Here is a 12,206-nt window from a genome sequence, read left to right on the forward strand (position 1 = left end):
CGACTTGAGCACTTGAGCACTTGATAGGTCGATTCCGCCTGGGTAGCAGCCTGGGAGGGCGTGCGAAAAAGAATAGCGAAAAACACTTTCCTCGATCTCGCGCAGCAAAGGAAACCGCTCACTAGATCGAACGCACAATTCTTTCTCACACACTGTTCTTCACCTCTTCCACCTCTACATCAGGAGCGCGACAGGGAAGGCCGGGGCCGTCTCGATCGGCGCCGCCGCCTGACACGCGTTGGCGGTCGGGTCGTACCGCTCCACCGAGCTGAGGTAGCCGTTGTCGTAGCCTCCCACAGCATAGAGCTTGCCGTCGAGCACCACCACAGCGAGAGAAGGGAAGAGAGGGGGGAGAAGGGGAAGAGATGGGGGCGGCTCGTCCGCCTCGACGAGCAGCGCGGCGGCGCCCGGGATGTGCACTCTGCGAGGCGCGCTGCTCCGGCTACCCGCCGGGCGCCACTCTCCCCCGGAGAGTGAGACGGCGGCGGAGAGCCCGCGCCTGCTAAGTCACCATTCCGGATGACCCGAGGGGTGCCTCGCCATTGCCGGCGGCGGAGAGCCCGCGCCGCAGATCGGCGAGCGCGTCGTCGCGCAGCAGGCAGGTGAACTGCGCCGGAGCCCGCCCGAGGAGCGGCCCGAGCGATGCGAGCGCACCGCGCGGCTTGTCGGCGCCGCCGCCGCCGCCGCCGCCGCCGCCGCCGCCGCCGCCGCCGCCGCCGCCGGCGTGCCCGCCGGCGGCGTGCGCGAGCTTGAGCAGCGCGAGCAGCTGCGGCGGGTCCGAGGCGACAGAGGCGACGGCGACCGACATCGGGTCGCTCCCCTCCTCGCCGCCGTCCGACGCGGCGGGAGCCGGCGGGCGCGAGAGAAGCAGCAGCGTCGCCTGCCGCATCGCGAGCCGCGCGAGGCCGAGCTGCAGCGGCATCACCGCCCGCCGGCAGAGGGTCGCCGCTGAGAGCGGCACACCGCCTAACGGATGGCCCACCGTGCTCGAGCATGAAGCCTTCGCCCGGCTCGCCGCTGAGAGAGCGGCACGCCGCCGTCGCCCGACGCCGGGGCGAGCCACGCCGTGGCAGCCGCCTCAGGCACCGACAGCTCCGCGGCAGACGCGCGCAGCAGCAGCGGCGCGTCGCTCGCCTCGCACTTTGTGAGCAGCGTGACCGCCGTGCCGTACCCCGCCTCCGCCTGCTCACGCGGCACGCAGCTGTGAAGAGGCGCCGCTCACACCGCGCACCGCACCAGCCGCGCCCCGCCCCAGCCTCGTCGGCGACGCCTTCGGCGGGCGCGTCCACCGCCACCACCAGCCCGACCTCCCCGCCCGGCAGGCGGAGGGGCGAGCCGGCGACCAGCTCGAGCGCCGACAGCGGCGGCAGATGCGCCGGCGCGCGAGGCGCCTCGCCCTCGCCGAGCTGCCGCGCCTCGCCGCCGCCCGCGCCAGCCACGTGCGATGCAAACGCCCCCCCGCCGGAGGGGCTGCCGGACTGCAGCGGCTGCGGGCTGCTTCCGCCGCCGCCGCCCGCGCGGACGGCGGCGGAGGCGGCGGCGGCGGTGGCGGCGGCCTCGTACCCATAGTCCATGGCGGCCAGGTTCGCGGCCGGCACAAACTCGCCTACTCAACGGCGACTTCCTCCCACGTCTTCGAGCTGGTCGGAGAGTGCGTGGTGGACGAGGCCCGGGCGGGCTCGCCGATGCGGGCGGCGGCGCCGGCGGCGCCGGAAGGGAGGCCGCTGCTCTTGCTCGGCGCGGGGCGGGGCACCTCCACGCGGAAGGACTGGCCCGGCCGGATCCCCTGAGGCAGCACGGTGCGGAAGCGCCGCCCCGCCTGGTCCTGCACGAGCACCGACTGGCCGGGCGCCACCGGAGCACCGCCCGCCGGCCAGGTCACGGAGAGGGTGATCGAGCCGCGCGGGGCGTCGGGCTGAGCGTCGCGCCCGGCCGGCGGCGGCATGAGGAACCTGGGGAGGGGGCCGGGCAGCTCCTCACCAGAGTGGCTGGCGTGTGTGTCCTCGGCCGGCGGCGGGCGGACACTTCCTAGACACTTCCTAGACACTTCCTAGGCAACAGACCGCGCACTCGGCCGGCGGCCGTGAGTGCTCTGCCGACCGAGGCCGGTCGGCACCCCCCGTCCCGGAGTGTCTAGGAAGTGTCTAGGAAGTGTCTAGGAAGGTACCCACCAGCCGTCTGGGCCGACTGCGGGCGCCCCATCGAGCCTCGTTGCCGCCGCCAGCTCGCCGAGGCGGTCCGAGGTGAGCCCGCTCTCCCCCCCCGCCGCCTCCCCCTCCGCACCGCCCCCCTCCTCCCCACCCCCCTCCCCCTCCTCCTCTCCGTCACTGGCGGGCATCGGCGGCGGCTCCTCATCACCCGCCTCCTCCTCCCCCTCCGCCGCCGCCGCCGCCACGTCCATCAGCCAAGAGACGGCGGCGTCGGGGTTGCCGCGGCTCAAACGCAGGGCCTTGTTGGCTCACCGCGAAGCGTCGATGCCGAGAGGAGCCGGGAGGAGCCGACAGGAGCCGAGAGGAGCCGAGCGGAGCCGAGAGGAGGCGAGAGGAGCCGAGCGGAGCCGAGAGGAGGCGAGAGGAGCCGAGCGGAGCCGAGAGGAGGCGAGAGGAGGCGAGAGGAGGCGAGCGGCGGCGTGAGGCGTCGCCTTGTGGCACACAGCTGGCGATGCGTCGATCCCGAGCTCTGCCACGTTCTGCGACAGCGCGTACGCCGCCTCCCACCTAGTCGCGTGCCCAGCCACACTACTCACCCACCACCACCCAGCGGTGGGAGGACGCACGCAGCCGCGCGCCGCGATGACCGCCCGAGCCGCGGCGTCGGCGGCGGCGGCAGCGGCGGCGGCGGCGGAGAGGAGGGGAGCGCGGCGCCTGCGCCCTGCGGCGACGGCGGGGCGGCGACGGGGCGGGGCGGGGCGCCGTCGGCGCGGGTGGAGGACTCCATCGCGGCGACGAGGCGCGCGAAGCCCTCGTCCACCTCGTCCGGCGAGGAGCGGCGCCCGCTCGCCTCCCTGCCGCTGCCACTGCTCCTGCCGCTGCGCGTCGCCGACGACGTTGAATCGAAGCTCGCCCGCTCCGCCTGCTCGCAGCTTGCCTGCGTGTGGCCGCTGCACCTCTCTCTTCCTCGCAAGGAGCCGCCCCTCGCCCCCTCCTCCGCCTGCGTCTCCTCCGCCGCCGACCCGTCCGCCGCGCCAGAGCCGCCCGACACAAGCGGGAGCGGCGGAGACTGCGAGCGGCCATCGAGCAAGAGAGCCGCCTGGGCGCGAGAGGAGCCCGAAGATGGACCGAGACTGTCCCGAGGTGAGGCATCCGAAGAGGAGGGCTGCGCCTGCGCGCGCGCGGAGGCGAGGAAGCCGCCACCCTCCCGCAGCGGCGCCGCCCGCCGCCCGGCCAGCAGAGCCCGCAGCGACGCCTCCCCGGCGAGCGCCAAGGCCTAGGCTCGGAACAATCTCGGGTGGGTCTGCGGCGATCTCGGGCGGCGTGGGAGCCGCCCGGTGCGCGAGAAGGCAAGGGGCCTCGGCGGGCGGGCGGCGGGTGGCGGCGAGCTCGGAGACGGTCAGCTCTGCTGCGGCTAGCAGGCGGCCGCACTCGTCGCGCGAGAGCGGCGTCCGGTCGGGCGAGGAGCGGGTGGCGTCGGCGACGAGGAGGGGGACCAGCCCGGCCGCGGTGGCCGCGCGGGCGCCGTCCGCGGCGCCGCAGAGCCACGAGAGGGAGAGGAGGGCGCGGCACCGCAGCAGCGACCCCGCGGGCGTGGCGGCGGCGGCCGGCGGGAGCAGCGCCTTGTACACGCCCAGCAGCGCGGCGCGGGCCTCGTCGGCGGCGTCGGCGGCGCCGGCCGTGGAGGGAGGATGGGCCGGCCGGCCGCCCGCGTCGGAGGCGGCGGGGAAGAGCGCGGTCGGCGCGAGGGCTGCTAGGGGGTGGACCCGCACCGAGCCTGCCGCGGCGGTCGTCAAGTCACGCCACGCGTCGCCGTCGAGCCGGACCTGGGGCAGTCAACACGGGCGAACAGAGAAACTCACCGGCGGGCCGGCGGCGGTGCGGAGGGGCGAGGAGGAGTGTGTGGGGCCAGCCCAGGAGGAGGTGGTGAGTCAAGTCCGTGAACCATCAGGCCGCGCCGAGAGGTGCGAGCACATGCAGGGGGGGGGGGGGGGGGAGACCAGGTGCGTGTCCGCCGACGACGCGCCGCCCGCGCCCGGCTCCGCGCCAATCAGCGTGCCTCTGCGGGCCCCCTTCGCAGTGCCGACGGAGACGCGCGCGCCCGCATGCGCAACCCAAGTGTGCCCTCCAAGCACGCAGATCGCGCCGAGCGCCTCGGAGGCGGCCCTCCAAGGGAAAGCGGCGGAGGAGCCGCCGCCGCCGCCGCCGCCGCCGCCGCCGCCGCCGCCGCCTCCGCCGCCGCCTCCGCCGCCGCCCCCCGGTATCGACGGGAGGATCGGCGGCAACGCCGCCAGCGCCGCCGCCGCCGCACGCAGCACCTCGGTCCGCCACGGCTCCCCCGACGCCAGGAGGCGGCGCAGCAGCGCGACGCAGCCGTCGCTCACAGTGCGCCACGCCGCCGCCGGCCGCCAGAGCGTGGGGAGAGGCCGCGGCAGCGGGGCGAGCGGCAGCAGCAGCTCGGAGCCGACCTGGCGAAGCAGCGCGACGGGAAGGCCCCCCTCTCCGGTCGCTCCGCCGGCGCTGCGGCGGCCGGCGGCCAGGCCTCCGCTGAGCATCGCCTGGAAGAGAGGACGGGCGGGCGGGCGGGCAGAGGGGGGGGGGGAGCATGAGGAAGGGCCCCGGGCGGTCTGCGGGCTGCCTCCCGCTGAGCTTCGCCTCGAGCGAGGCGAAGGCGCCGGCGTCGGCGTCGGCGTCTGCGGCGCTCGGCTGCGGCGCGAGTGAGCCTGGAACCGCCTCGGGCGGCGCAGACGGGAGGAGGAGGGCGAGAGCGCGCAGCGCGGCGGCGGCGCAGCGCGGGGACGCGTGACCCGCAAGGGAGAGCAAGCGCTCGAGCCAGCCCGCGCTACCGAGGGCCGTCCGGGAGCTCGCCGACTCGGCAGCGGCCGCGCAGACCACCGAGAGAGTGTTGTGCAGCGCCGCCTCCGCCTGCCGAGGTGGCGCCGAGGTGCGGCCGAGGAGCGGCCGAGGAGCGGCTACAGCCGAGATGCAGCCGAGGTGCAGCCGAGGTGCAACCGTGATCTAGCCGAAGTGCGGCCGAGAGGCGGCCGAGATTCGGCCGAGATCTAGCCGAAGTATTCCGAGGTGCAGCCGGGAGACGGCCGGAGGGCGTGCGAGGGGCAAGCAACCGCCTGCCGGGAGAGACTAGCCGCGCTCGCGCCGCCGTCAGTGCAGAGAGATCCGCCAAACGCGACCGCAGCGACGGCCGCCGGCGCCGCCCCGCCGCTCGACGCGACCGGCGGGGAGGCGGAGGCGGCGGCGGCGGCGGCGGCGGCGGCGGCGGCGGCGGCGGCGGCGGATAGCGCGTCGACAGCTTCGCCCAGCTGCGCGCACGCTAGCCTTGCGCCGGGCGGCGGGGGCGCCTTGCGGCCGTCGTGGGGCTGGAGGAGGCCGCCCAGCGAGGCGGCGCGCGCAAAGGCGGGGTTCGGCCCTTGAGGCCTAGGAAGCGTCGGCGAAGTGTCGGCGAGGTGTCGGCGAAGTGTCGACGACATGTCTAGGCGAGGTTCGGCCCTTGAGGCCCTGCGCTCGGGCTGGCCCGCAGGCTCGGAGGAGCGCTGCCTCCGAGCCCCGCGGCGGAGGCAGCGCCGTCGACGAGCCCCCTCGCCTGCCGCCCGAGGGAGGAGAAGGGGTGTGTGGAGGGGGGCGTGTGCGTGCAGCGGCGGAGAGGGGGAGGGGGGGGGGGGGGGAAAGGTACCCCCCTGCTGCCCGAGGGAGAGGGCGGCGGCGCAATAGTTGAGGTGCAGCAGGCGGGCGGCGCGTGCGACCGCGTCTCCGCCGCCGCCCTCGCCCGCTCCGCCGCCGCCGGCAGCGAGCGCCTGCAGCCGCCGCAGCACTCCGCACCGGAGGGCGAGCGGGGTGGCGTCGGCCGGCGCGGCCTGCAGCGCGCACATCGCCAGCCGCGCTGTCTGCTGCGGCGTCGCACTGTCTGGCTCGGCGGCAAGGTGCAGCACCACCGCGCTGAGGAGCCTCTCGTGCGCCTCCACCAGGGCCGGAGTGGTGCACGCCGACCAACCCTGCCTGCTGGCGGTGCGGCCGGCGCTCTCCGTTGCCTCGGCCGCCGCAACCTCCCACGCCTCCCGCAGCGCGCTCAGCACACGCGCCGCGGCCGCCGGGTGGGCGCCGTACACACGCAGCGCCCTGCCACACAGCCGCAAGCCGAGGGCACGCGTCGCGCCGCGCGCCGCGCGGGCGGCGAGGCAGTGTCGCATCTCTCGCGCCGACACGCGCGAGCGAACCCACTGAAGCACCTCGGCGCAATCTGCAGGCAAGCCCGAGTCGGCGTCCTCCGGGGCCGCCCCGCCGGCCAACGCCGCCGCAAACTTGGAGGAGGAGGAGGCGAGGCCGGCCGATGCGACCGACGGCGACCGCGCGGCGAGGGGGAGCATCTGTGGCCTCGCGCTGCCGCGGGAAGCGTGCCTACCAGGCATCGACGAGAAGCGTCTAGCGAGTGTCTAGGGAGTGTCTAGGGAGTGTCTAGGGAGTGTCTAGGGAGTGTCTAGGGAGTGTCTAGGGAGTGTCAACGAAGTGTCAACGAAGTGTCTAGGAAGTGTAAAGTCCGCCTACTCGTGATGAGCCACTCGCAGCTGGGGAGTGTAGAGAGTGTCTGGGAAAGTGTCTAGGAAGGCGCCATGCTCGCTCGAGCAGCAAGTCCGCCTGCTCCGCCAAGGCACCGCCCGGCTCGCCTCCTCCCACGACGTAGTCCTCGCCGCCCACTGACCTGCGGCGAGTGCCGTCGGCACCGCCGCTCGCGTCCGCCCCCTGCTTGGTGTGCTCTGCGAGCGCCGCCTCCCACAGCAGCCGCGCCTAGGAAGTGTCTAGGAAGTGTCAACGAAGTGTCAACGAGGTGTCTAGGAACCTCCCACAGCAGCCGCGCCTCTGACCATACCGCGGCGAGCGCCTCGACCGCCTTTGAAAGCTCATCTTGCACCTCCGTCTCGACGGACAAGCGGCCAGTCGCCGCCGCCTCCGCCGCCGCCTCCACCGCACCCTCCGACCTCTCCACCCCGCCCTGCACCTCCGCCTCCGCCTCCGCCGCCTCCGCCGCCACCTCCGCCTCCGCCTCCGCCTCCGCCTCCGCCGCCTCCGCCGCCACCTCCGCCTCCGCCTCCGCCGCCGCCGCCGCCGCCTCCGCCGCCGCCGCCGCCGCCTCCGCCGCCTCCGCCGCCGCCTCCGCCGCCACCTCCGCCTCCGCCTCCGCCGCCTCCGCCGCCACCTCAGCCTCCGCCGCCTCCGCCGCCTCCGCCGCCTCCGCCGCCTCCGCCGCCACCTCCGCCTCCGTCACCTCGACCGCCCCAGCTGCCGCCCCGCCCGCTGCATCCTCCTCCTCCACTGGCTCTGGCTCACCACCTGTCCCAGCCTCCGACCCTCCCACCTCCACCTCCGCCACCTCCGCCACCTCCGCCACCTCCGCCACCTCCGCCACCTCCGCCACCTCCTCTTCCTGCAGCTGTGCCGCCGCGGTGATCTCCGCCGCAATCTCCTCCACCCCCTCGGCTTTTGAGTCCGCGCCGTCGCCCTCGCCGCCGCCGCCGTCGCCGCCGTTGCCCTTGTCGCCGTCGCCCTTGCCGCCCAGCCCCCCCGCCCCTCCGTCCACCGGCACTGGGATCAGAACCACAGCGGGCACCTCCCCCTCCGCGCCGCCGCCCTCGCGCGCAGCCACCTGCGCCGCCGCCTGCGCCGCCGACAGCGACTCGGCGGCGGCAGCGGCCTCCGCGACGCCGCCTCGCGCGATGAGGAGCCACGCAAAGAGCGTGCGCAGCGCGCGCGCCGCCGGAGCGGAGGAGGCGACGCCAACCCACTCACCCGCGTGGCGCACGCTGTCGCCGCCGTGTAGCCGTGACAGCAACTCCACCGCCTGGCCCTCGCCAGCCACCAGCGACGCGACCACACGCCGCTCGACGCCCTCGGCTGCCGCCGCAGCGGCGGCGGCGGCCTCGGCGGCGGCCCCGTGCGGCGGCGGCGGAGGCGGTGGCGCCAGCAGCGCCTCGAGCTCAGCCGTGGAGCCGCGCTGCTCGGAGCCTCCTCGCTCGCCCGACGAGGTCCGGTGCGGTCCCAGCGGGGCGCGCGCGCGCGGGTCGTCGCACGCCGCGGCGGGGAAGAGACGGGAGCCGTGCAGCCACCTCGCGTGGCGCAGCTCGGCGGCGGATGGAGGCTGCGCCAGCGCAAGCATCGCGCCATACCGAGCGAGGAGGTTCGAGACAGCGAGCGAGAGGCGCGGCACTGGAGATCCTCCGCCGCCACCTCCCCCTCGGGGCTCGACCGCCCTCACCTCGAGCCGCCACCCGTACACGTCAGGCCGGCGCGCCGCCTCCGCCGCGCCGCCCGCGGCCAAGGTCAGTCGCAAGTTGCCGGGTGCGTCGGTGCCCTCGGCCGCAACGCCGCCCGCCGCCGCCCCCGACACGTCGCCCGCCTCCGAGGACCCGCCCGCACGATGGCGCTGCGGATGCGGCGACGCGTCCTCCGCAACCGCGTGCAGCAGCAGCGGCGACGACGCCTCCCCCTTCTCCTCGAGCAGTGGCGGGGCGCCGCCCCCCCGCTCCGCGCGCCCCTCCGCCTCGCTCGCCGCACGGGCGATCAGAGGCCTCGCGCCGCCGCCGCCGCCGTCCTCGCCAGCCCGCGCCCCCCCCTCGCCTCCCGCGCCGGCGTCGTCCTCCGCCGCCTCGTCCTCGGCCTCTGCCGCCTCCGCCTCTACCTCCTCCCCGCCACCCTTCGCCTCCGCCTCTACCTCCACGGCCGCCGCCTCCGCCGCCGCCGCCTCCGGCTCCGCCGCAGCCGGCTCCTCCGCACCGCGCGGCGCCCGCACGGCCGCCGTCGCCGCCGCCGCCTCCGCGTCGCCGCGGCGGAGGTAGAGCAGGGTGCAAGCGCCTCCTTCGATGACGACGTCGCGCCTCGGCCACCGCCCCGCCGGACCGCAAAGAAGGATCCGCCGCCCGCGCCGCTCGGTCGCGGCGGCTGCTGCCTCGGCGAGCAAGCTGCGCGCCTCGGCGCCGACCTCCTCCTGCAGCGGCCCGCTGTGCGCCTGTTCACAGCGAGAGCCGTGAAGAGGCGCGCCTCACCCTCCTCCTGCGCCGATCGGCTCCTCACCTCGACCATCTCCCGCACGGCGGCGGCGGCGACGGCCGGGTCGCCGAGCTGGCGCAGCTTGACGCGGGCAGCAGAGAGGAGAGCCGTCGCCCGGCGCGACGCGGCGTAGATGGCCATGTACAGCGAGTAGGCGGCGGCGCCGTTGCCCTCCGACTCCATGCGGGCCGCGCGTCGCTCGAGCGCCGCAGAGTCGCGGGCAGGGCCCCCGTAGATTGCAGCCTACGAGATACGGGGAGATATGGGGAGATATGGGGAGATATGGGAGATATGGGGAGATATGGGCAGGCTACGAGGTGAATCCGCCAAGGTCTGGGCGAGACTACGGCGGAGTGCGCGTCCTCTCGAGCGCTGGCTGGAAGACAGGAGCACGTCTTCCGCTTCTAGGGATGGCAGCCTCATCCGACAGGCACCAGCGGGGCGGCAGCGGAGGCGCGTCCAGCTGCAGGAGGATCGAGTCGCCCGGCGGAAGCTCGCAGCGAATGTCGCACCGAACCACCAGCTGCGACGCACCGTGCACCTCGATGCGCCGTCGGAGCGACGCGCCACCGCCGCCTCCTCCGCCACCGCCTCCTGCGCCTACGCCGCCGCCGCCTCCTCCCCCGCCGCCATCCAACCGCGGCAGCGGATGCGCAGACTCCACCACGGTCGGCGCCGCCGCCGGGGCCGCCCCCGCGCCGCTATCTTCGCTGCTCCCCCGCTCAGCGCGCGAGCTGCTCGCGGCCGCGCGACCGGCGGCCGGCGTCCTCCCCTCTGCGGCGGCGGCGAGTCGGAGCTCCTCGAGCGAGTGCGAGAGGTCGCAGAGGGAGGGCGCGAGCGCCGCCGCCCACTTGAGCCGCGGCGCCGCCACCAGCAGGCAGTCCAGCAGCGGAGGCAGCAGCACCTGTTCTCATGATGAATGAGGGATGGGCGACGACCCACTCGCAACCGGTCGAGCAGCGGAGGCAGCAGCACCGAGAGGAAGGTGCCGCGCAAGGCAGTGTGCGGGTCGGCTCCGGCGGCGCGCGTCGCGTCGCACAGCGCGCGCGCCTCGGAGAGCAGCGCGACGGCAGTGCGTAGCAGCGCCGACGCGGCGGGGCGGTCGATTGGCGAGGTGCCGCGCCCGCTGTCGCCGCCGGGCCGCCTGCGCTGCCGCCTCCCCGCCCCGCCGAGGCCTTGGGCCCCGCCCGAGGGAGGGGGCGGGAAGAGCTCGCCGCCGCCGCCGCCCGCCTCCTCCTCCATCGCCTCTGCTACCTCGGAGAGCTCGCTCAGGTTGTCCTCCTCCTCCTCCGCCCACGCCACCTCCTCCGCCCCCCCCGCCACCATCGCCCTGCCCGCCGCGTCCGCGCCGGAAGGCGAGGCGGCGACCAAATTCACGCGCACAGACAGCTCGGTGAGCGACGCGGAGAGAAGGGCGAGCGCCGCCGGCGCCCCCTCTGGAGCGGCTTCCCCCGCCACCGCGGCGCGCGCGGCGACGACGACGGCGTCGACAGCGGCGACGAGGAGCTCCGCCTGCGGCTCTATCGTCGACACGTCGCCCTCGTGCCCCAAGAGCAGCGACCCGTCTTCTGCGCCGCCCTCGTCCTCCTCCTCGTCGTCTGGCAAACCATCGAGCGGAGCCAGCTCGGCGGGCAGCGGCACTAGCAGCTCGGAGCAACGCGGCGCGACGGCGGCGAGCTGCATCAGACCGCCGTGCAGCAGCGACACCGCGTCGTTGGCGTCGGCGGCGGCGGCGGCGGCGGCGGCGGCGGCGGCGGCGGGCAAAACGCGGAGGGTGGCGGAGGCGGAGAGGAGCAGCTGGGCGAGCTCGGTGCGGCGCGAGAAGAAGAGTTCGTGGCCAGCAAAGAGGACGCAGACGGCCTCGCGCTGCACTGCACGCCACACCGCCTCTCCCCGCGCCCCGCCGGCCGCAGCCGAAGCCGGCACAGCCTCCGCCGCGACCAGAGCGAGCAACGGGCCGCGCAGCCGCCGCAGCGTCTGCGACCCCTCGCCTGTAGCTCCGCCGCCGCCACCAGCCGAGTCACCGCCGCCCCGCCCCACCGGGTAGGAGGCCGGGACGCGGCTGCCAGAGCGCAACAGACTGCGCCCGCTCGCAGCCTCCGGCGCCGCTTGCGCTCGACGCAGCAAGCAGTCGCGCGCCTCGCGAGCAGTCAGTGCGCCAGCGTGCCGCAGCGCCAGAAGATGGACCGTCAGCAGCCGCAGCGCACTCAGCGCAGCTCCGAGCGGGTACAGCGCGGCGCTACCACCACCGCCACTGCCACCGCCCTCACCACCGCCGCCTCCACCGCCCTCGCCGCCGCCGCCTTCCTCTGCGTCGGCGGCGAGGGTGGCGTCGAGGGAGGGCGGCGGCGGCGGCCGGACGAGGGGCGAGCAGAGCTGGAGACAGACGGTGACCAATGTGCGGAGCGAGGCGGGGTCGCAATCGAGCGAGAGCGGCGAGAAGAGCAGAGGCGACGCGCCGCCGCCCCCTCCCCCGCCCCCGCCCCCTCCTCCCCCTCCTCCTCCCCCCCCTCCTCCGCCGCTGCCTCCGCCTCCGCCTCCGCCTCCTCCCATCACGCAGAGAGAGCTCACGAGCGCACGCACGTCGGCGCTTGATCGCAGCGGGCCGCACACGCCGCGCGCCGCGCCCTCCGCCTCAGCGGTAGCGGCAGCGGTGGCGGCAGCGGCAGCGGCAGCGGTGAAGAAAGGCTCGAGCGGCGCAGCGAAGGCGGCGCAAGACGCCAGCATCGCCGCGGCCGCCTGCTGCGGCGTGAGCTGCGGGGCGAGCTCCTATGGGGTTCATGAGTCCTCGTCACATCTCCAGGGTCCACTCTGTGCTTCGCTGCGGCAGCTGCGGGGCGAGCTCCGGGCTTGGCGGAGGGACGGAGCGGGAGGGCCTTCGCTGCGGCCCCGTGCTCCGCACGCTCCGCACCAGCAGCGCGGCCGGCGGCAGGCCGAGCGCCTGAAGGGGCGATGCGTGGGGATCACCAAGGAGGTGGGGAGGTGGGGGGGGCGGGCGGG

General features: G+C 75.8%; 1 protein-coding gene across 1 annotated transcript in view; it reads right to left on the reverse strand.

Moving 5' to 3' along the window:
• Positions 1-467: 467 nt before the first annotated feature.
• The window catches only part of EMIHUDRAFT_467451 (hypothetical protein), a gene marked incomplete at both ends in the record, with an annotated part of 13,741 nt that continues 2,002 nt past the window's right edge, over positions 468-12,206 (reverse strand). Inside the window, 15 exons of the mRNA XM_005787429.1 lie at positions 468-499; positions 567-966; positions 1,035-1,182; positions 1,257-1,606; positions 1,684-1,952; positions 2,652-2,717; positions 3,582-3,976; positions 4,151-4,708; positions 5,912-6,563; positions 6,865-6,950; positions 7,003-9,165; positions 9,231-9,449; positions 9,748-10,110; positions 10,182-11,975; positions 12,118-12,147. Of these exons, the coding sequence (XP_005787486.1) occupies positions 469-499; positions 567-966; positions 1,035-1,182; positions 1,257-1,606; positions 1,684-1,952; positions 2,652-2,717; positions 3,582-3,976; positions 4,151-4,708; positions 5,912-6,563; positions 6,865-6,950; positions 7,003-9,165; positions 9,231-9,449; positions 9,748-10,110; positions 10,182-11,975; positions 12,118-12,147 (7,524 nt within the window). The remainder of the gene's footprint in view (positions 500-566; positions 967-1,034; positions 1,183-1,256; positions 1,607-1,683; positions 1,953-2,651; positions 2,718-3,581; positions 3,977-4,150; positions 4,709-5,911; positions 6,564-6,864; positions 6,951-7,002; positions 9,166-9,230; positions 9,450-9,747; positions 10,111-10,181; positions 11,976-12,117; positions 12,148-12,206) is intronic.

Source organism: Emiliania huxleyi (assembly GCF_000372725.1).
Source record: "Emiliania huxleyi CCMP1516 chromosome Unknown EMIHUscaffold_142, whole genome shotgun sequence".
Lineage (NCBI taxonomy): Eukaryota > Haptophyta > Isochrysidales > Noelaerhabdaceae > Emiliania > Emiliania huxleyi.